Source organism: Amphibalanus amphitrite, unplaced genomic scaffold (genome assembly GCF_019059575.1).
Source record: "Amphibalanus amphitrite isolate SeventyFive unplaced genomic scaffold, NRLGWU_Aamphi_draft 000092F_arrow, whole genome shotgun sequence".
Taxonomy (NCBI): Eukaryota; Metazoa; Arthropoda; class Thecostraca; order Balanomorpha; family Balanidae; genus Amphibalanus; species Amphibalanus amphitrite.
In genome coordinates this window covers 952,554-960,000 of record NW_024881588.1, presented here as the reverse complement: position 1 = coordinate 960,000, position 7,447 = coordinate 952,554, and the positions used below count along the sequence as shown (strand labels likewise).

At 56.3% G+C, this 7,447-nt stretch overlaps 1 protein-coding gene across 2 annotated transcripts in view; it reads right to left on the bottom strand.

Moving 5' to 3' along the window:
- LOC122380179 (band 3 anion transport protein-like) overlaps positions 1-7,447 on the bottom strand; it is a 76,991-nt gene that overhangs the window by 11,055 nt on the left and 58,489 nt on the right. For both annotated transcript variants that reach the window (XM_043363115.1, XM_043363114.1), the window contains 2 exons: positions 5,231-5,328; positions 1-132 (listed from right to left, as the gene is read on the bottom strand). The exon at positions 1-132 is cut by the window's left edge and continues 8 nt beyond it. In XM_043363115.1, coding sequence (XP_043219050.1) covers positions 1-132; positions 5,231-5,328 — 230 coding nt within the window. The remainder of the gene's footprint in view (positions 133-5,230; positions 5,329-7,447) is intronic.

The window sequence follows — 7,447 nt, the reverse complement described above, 5'->3', positions numbered from 1 at the left end:
GTCGGTGACGGGCGGCGTGCTCGGCTCGTCGGTGGACGGGGTCGCCGGCGGCGGCTCGGTGGGCGCCTCGGCGCCGGCAGACTCCCCCTGCTGCTCCTCCGGAATGGAGATGGCCGTATCACCGGCGGCGCCCTGTGGGAAGGGAGGGGGAGGGTTGTTGTGAGGCCACAGATGATTCAGCTGACCAGGTCAGGTCGAGGATAATGCATCATACGATCAGTGAATGAAAGGCATCGCTATTATGTGCTGGTGCAAACATGGACTCTGCCTCTAATCAAGGCTAATTAATAATCATTGCATTCCTAGATTAGCAATGAACGGTCATTGTTAGCGAGCAAATAGGCATTTTTGATATCTTCGCAAAGACGGCCGGCGCTCGGAGCGCGGCGGTCGGTCCGCCGCGCCACGCCGCTCACATATGTGTCATCTGGCCCCTGTCCTGGTTCTCATGCCCACGTGTTGTGCGTACCACGAGGGCTGAGACGGGACGGGGGCCTGACAGTCTTCGACGGGACTCCACCGGTGCGCGACGGCCCGGTGCACGACGTGGCCGACGTGGCCTTACGTACGACGCGGCCGACGTGGCCCTACGAGAACGATTCAGTGAACCGCATTTGTGACCGCCGTATTTTGTGCATTTTAATCGTTTCCGTTTCATTCAAGAATAGACTTTTACTTATATGAACAATAACTTTATGGTCCTCCGGGTGACGAAAGAGAACGAGTGAACGATCACGAGCACGCACGAACATTTCCGTATTGAACGGGTGAACTGTACGATTCTCATGAACATTCTGGTCCTCCGGGCCGGATATCAGTGAACTAGTGTGATGGATTTACAGTGACGACGCGGTGTTGTGAACTGTGAGTACAATGTCTGACAAGCGGTCACGACATGCCAGTGATGCGAAATCACATCAAAGCCGCCGAAGCTCGTATCACACGAGGAGCGAGGCGAGCTTCAGCACGGCGTCCTCCGGTCTCAGTGAAGCCCGCCGCCGGGCTGCACTTAGCCAGCTCCAGGCGGAACAGGCCCAGCGCGCCGCCGCCGCCAAGGCTGAGCTGGCCCGGCGTCAGGCGGAGGCGCAGGCGGAGCAAGCCCGACAACAGGCGGAGGCGCAGGCAGAGCAGTCCCGGCGGCAGGCGGAGCAGGCGGAGGCGCAGGCAGCGCTGGAAGCTCAGGCGGCGAAGGATGAAGCAGAATGCCGCCAGCTGGAGTTGGAGCTGCTGGAGCAGGAGGAGCGGGGTTTGCAGCTCGCTCGTTCTTACGCTGCACCATCCGTCGCCGGCCTCCCGGTGGTTGCAACAGAGCCACCGGTGCAGGTATGCGTGTCTCGACAGACGGACGAGTCGGTCACGCGCACCCGACAGTGGCTGACTCAGTCTCAGCTACACGTGCCACCAGTGGATACGGCTCCCGTCAGCGCTGTGCCTCCACCTGCAATGCGTCTGCAGCGTCCGTCCAGTGACGACACGCGAGCGGTCCCGCATCTGCCGCGCATCACACTGGAGAAGTTCGGAGGCTCTGCCATCGAGTGGCCGCGGTGGATAGCCCTCTTCAAAGCGCTGGTACACGACCGCGCCGACCTCACCGACGTAGAACGGCTGACCTATCTGCAGTCTCACCTGACGGGGCCGGCGAGAGAGTCTGTGCGGGGCATGCTCTGCGACGCCAGTCTATATAGCACTGCCCTGGGTGAGCTGGAACGAGAGTTTGGTGACCCGTCCCGTGTGATACACGCCACGATGAAAAGACTGCTCACAGCGCGGCCAGTGAAAGACGGTGACCTGTCAGCGCTCACAGAGCTGTCTCGTGAGCTCCACACCGCGGTGAGCGTCCTACAGTGTCTGCACTACGAGCACGACCTCGCTGCCGCCACGAACGTCACCACTGTGACTGGGAAGCTACCAGCCTCCCTCGCCTGGAGGTGGGGCGAGCACATGGTGGAAAATGGCATCACTCGTCCGACGCTCGTCGATCTCGACGAATGGCTTCGCCGTCATGTGTCAGCTGGTCGGTTGGCCTTGAACGTGACCACCAAGCAGCTGCCGAAGGTCGAGGCTAATGACGCTGAGTGCCGCCCGAGACGCGTGTTTACCACCGCGTCGGCGCGGCCCACGCCGGCGGCTGTAAAGCGGGAGAGGGCAGCTGCCATAAAGTCATCAGCAGACGGACACAGTGACTGGTGTACCATGTGTCAGCAAACACACGAGCTCCAGCACTGTGACGAATTTCTCGCGCTGACTGTGATTGAGAAGGCAGAGTTCGTCGGCAGAAACGGACTGTGCTTTAACTGCCTAGGTCGTGGTCACATCAGCGCTACGTGTCCCAGTGATGAACGATGTGACGCGGAGCACTGCGGCAGGCGTCATCACACGCTGTTACACAATGGAGGACGAGTGTTTCCGCTGCGCGATTCCGATGATGGTACGCCGTCATCTGCCAAACATGTCGGCACCGCATCGGCCGAGCCTCGCAGTGATGTTCTCCTGCAGGTGGTGCCCATCACCGTAAATGGGCCGGCAGGTAGCCGCACCACGAACGCACTCTTCGACCTGGGCAGTCAGGTCACACTGATCACCGACGACCTGTGTGACCGGCTCGGCATCTCGGGGCCCACCGACAAATTGGTACTGAGTACGCTGAGTGGGACCCAAACGACGACGTCACGACGCGTATCCTTCGCCGTCGAGGCTGTGGGCGGCGACGGCAGGGTACACCGTATACGAAACGCCCAAACGACGCCGACGTTAAACGTGTCAGCCAAGGCCATGGACTGCACAGTAGCAAAGGAGAAATGGCCGCACCTTGCCGACCTGGATCTCCCCAGCGCCACCCACGGCCCAGTGGAGGTGCTCCTGGGAACCGACGTCATCGAACTTATTGTGCCGCGGGAAGTGATCGAGGGACCGACGGGAACGCTGTGCGCCGTAAGGACGCTGTTGGGATGGACGGTGACCGGGCGGGCGTCGGAACGCTCGGTGCTTGATGGTGAACACGTTGTCAATCACGTTCGTGTCAGTGATAAAACGAGTGCAGTCGCTGACCTTCACACCCAGGAATCATCAGAGACGACCCAGTGGTGTCACGCAGCCGAGCCGCCGGGCCCGGCCGACATCTTCAGCAGAGGCGGCCCGGGGACGGACCTCGCCCCCGGCGGACCGTGGATGCGAGGTCCAGCCGCGCGGTCCGGCCCGGCCGCCCTCTCCGACGACGAGACGAGGGTGACAGCGTGCGTCACCGAGCGAGCGGAGCCGGTCGTAAACGGCAGTGACTTCTCGTCCTGCCTCATGGACTCCGGCGGCCTGCTCAGAGTCGGTGGCCGTCGCTGGAAGCGGAAGAACACGCAGCCGCAGGATCGCTCCTGGCGACGCCGGCGGCGAGAGTGTCTCCCCGCGCACGCCGACCGCACACTGCATGTCGATCATGGACACGACCGAGGTCAAGGTTGGCGAACTAGTGCGACTGACCGACGGAGACGTACCGCGTGGACACCGGCCGATGGGACGAGCGGAGTGTATGACCCCGGTGTAGGCGGTCGTATCCGCGCCGTGGATGCGACGACTGCCACTGGTCGTTACAGGCGGCCAGTCTCTCGTCTCTGCCGTCTCGAGTGCGACGGCGACGAACAGTAAACGGACTCGGAGAGATAATGTGCGGCACGGGGGACGGCTAAAGTGAGTCGTCTACGACCGCACTGTGCCGCCGGCGAGCAGTGTGGAGATCGGAGCGTTTATTAATGCTTCCTGCGCCCGCCATTCGCGGTGTTAACGTGTGTGTGTGCGTGAGAGAGTGAGCCGCTCATTCTGTCCGCTGCGAACGGTCATTTGTGTTGAGTGTTCAGCCATTAGCTATCAGCTGTGAGCCATGTGACAGTTCTTGGACGCGCTAGTAGTTTACGACCTTAGAGTGTAACATAGCAGTGTTAGATTAGTTTATGATACGCACCGTGTTAGCGCTATTGTACGTCCGCGTTTGTTCGCTTCGCCGCTTCGGTAACGTAATGTGTGTCATGTTGTACATTGTGTGATGGGTGTTTGTTGTGTGTCGGCCATGTGACGGCAATGTCACTGCCGCCAATGCCTCTCGGCCCAGCGTGTGTAGTTTACGACATGCGTCAGTGTGTGACGGCACCCGGCTGCCGAGACCGCGCCGTCACCAGTTTTATGACTGGGTGATTGTTGGCGGGGATAATGCCTGCCTCAGTCAGACATTGTGTAGTGCGTAATGTGCATTGTATGTGAGTGTATGTATATCGCGCATGTTGAACGGATCGTTACGAGTGTGTGCGTGCGTACGGGACGCTTGAACGATTGCTCGCTAGTTGTTGGATTTTCCGCGGATGATCGCGAAAAACCGGGCCGGCTATGTTAGCGAGCAAATAGGCATTTTTGATATCTTCGCAAAGACGGCCGGCGCTCGGAGCGCGGCGGTCGGTCCGCCGCGCCACGCCGCTCACATATGTGTCATCTGGCCCCTGTCCTGGTTCTCATGCCCACGTGTTGTGCGTACCACGAGGGCTGAGACGGGACGGGGGCCTGACAGTCTTCGACGGGACTCCACCGGTGCGCGACGGCCCGGTGCACGACGTGGCCGACGTGGCCTTACGTACGACGCGGCCGACGTGGCCCTACGAGAACGATTCAGTGAACCGCATTTGTGACCGCCGTATTTTGTGCATTTTAATCGTTTCCGTTTCATTCAAGAATAGACTTTTACTTATATGAACAATAACTTTATGGTCCTCCGGGTGACGAAAGAGAACGAGTGAACGATCACGAGCACGCACGAACATTTCCGTATTGAACGGGTGAACTGTACGATTCTCACGAACAGTCATCTACAGACAAGTTTAGTAACACGGACACCACAAGAACAAACATCGTGACCGAGCATGCCTCATATGACCATTCTACGTCATTGCACCTTCGAACTACGCATCAGACCCTGGCCGGGCCGGGCCCGGCGTACCCCGCTCCTGTTCGTGGCCTCTGGGTCTGGGACACCCGAGTCCATTCTCCGGCCATGGGTAGCTGCACGGGACGGCCGCGCCAGCCGTCCGATCCAGAGGAAATCGATCGGGAGCTAACAAAGGAGGCGGACCTCATCAGAGGAGAGACACAGACACCGCGACCAAAACAGCCGCCGTCAGTGGAAAAGAACAGGGCGCCGGGGTAATCACTGATATTAGCTGGGGCACTACAGCCAGACGGACAGTTGATGACTTACATCCTTGGCGTCAGAGGCACTGCCGTGACTCTTCTTCTTCTTCTTGCCATGTTTCAGGACGTCGTGAGGCCGAGCGAACTGGTTCTCCTTGAAGTGGCCTGAAACAGCGGACGGATTGGACTTAGTTACCACTTGTTCCATGTGTTCGCGTGGTTCGTTATGGGTGCCAGTTGTACAACACAGGGACAATCGATGACTTCCCGTCGAGTGCGGTAGTAAGACGCACCGCCAGGGAGGCCGGCCAATAGATCGTTCCCATGACATGGGCGGCTGATGGGGCGCAAACGGTGCGACCTCCGCGGCCTCCAATAACACTAAACGTCAGTCTGGGTCAATTGTCGATAACTGGGTCTGAACGGCGCTGCAAAGAATCACGCTAAGAGGAACACAGTCCCAAATGGCACTGGTCCTTACTGGAGGTGCACAGAGGGCAGCGCCCCTTGAGAAGAGGGGGGGGGGGGTCAGCTTGAGAGGGAGTAACCGGGTACAGAGACGGATCGGGAGATCCTATCGAGACGACATGACATGCCATATTGCAGCCTTAGCTGCAGCTGCATGAACTGCAACTTTATGACCTTCAAATCCGTCGGTGGACATATGCCACTGCGGCACCCACTCGCATGGCCTTGATCTTGGTGGAGTGGTGGGTGGACACTGCCTGGTAACAGCCCATTGGTATTCGGTGACCATCGCCGTGTCGCGTGGCAAAGGATAAAAAAGGGCCGCTGCTAATGTACTCTGAAGTCATAGGCTGCATAGTTAAAACGGATATTCAACTATATCAACAACTTGTGGCTCATTGTAGCATACCGAAACTTCACTACGATAATACGTGACAAATACCTAGATGCGTGTATTAACCCGCGACCTGGTGGGGGGGGGGGGGGCTATTTTTTGCCCCCCCCCTCCAGACTTTTCGATATATCTCCAGAACCGCTGCGCCGATCGTCACGAAACTTTCAGTACCCTCCCGGACATCAATTTTACACATTGTGACTAAAAATTTTTCCAAAGGCTATGATAGGTTGGCCGGAAATGACGTCAGAGTGACGTCATGTTCTGCCGTTTTCGACCCAAAAAAGGGCTTCGCGGGAAGAGCTGTCAGGCCTATAGCTTTGCAAATACAGAAAAATGATAAAGACATAAAAGCTGTAGATTAGACACGGCTACAAAACTACTATCTCGGATTTTTGAAATTTTTGGATTTTGACCCCCGAAAATAAAAAAATAGATTTTTTGGATATAATAATCGAAAAATCCTAAAAGTTTTTTGAATTTCGCAAAAACCGGAATATATGTGATAGTCCTTACCGCCTTCCATCCACATACCAAATTTGAGATGGATACTTCTTTTTTTGGCGAAGTTATAGCGAAAAAACTGTTCAAAATTGATGACGTCAAATATTCAAACTCAATTTTTAGCAATTCTAGACCCCGTAGCGCAAAACAAAGACCACCATTAGACTCCCCGTGACGAGCTGCATCGAATCAATACCCATTTTATGCAAAACTATCAACTTTAAAATTTGACCTTTTTTGGCCTGACCTTGACCTGAACTTCACAAGAAAGTGACCTAAGCCGTACCTGATAGTCTTATAACCAACACCATTGAGTTGGAAATGAAAAATTGGCCATAAAACATGCATCACACAACCTTAGTAAAGTTGGGCTCATGTGACCTGACCTGTGACCCTTGGTGACCTGACCTGTGACCTGACCTGGTATTGCCAGTGACCTCTAGTAGCAACATATCTACTAGGCAACTGACGCCCTACCGCTGATTCTCGACAAAATGCGTTTTCCTCGGTGTTATAGCGCATTCCCTAGAAGCCCCGTGAACGTTGAAACATTTCATCTTTGACCTGACCTGTGACGTCATCGGTGACCCCGAGGTCAATGAAATTTGGTTTCCCTCGACAAATTTGACAGGCCTTTCGAACGCCGTTTGAATTTTGCGGATCCGTCCAGTAGTTTCGGAGATACGAGGGGGGGGGGGCAAAAAATAGCCCCCCCCCACCAGGTCGCGTTATAAACAGACCCCACCAGGGCGCGGGTTAATCCAGCATTAGCGCCATGAAACGCTCAGGTGTTTTATGGCACAACATATCGTATATAGCATCTAGCACGAGACCAAGGCAAGTGTCAGGCTTTGTGCCCATTACAGCTACGCCCGTAGACGTAAATTTATGCCGATGAAATGATGTCCTTATTCCTAT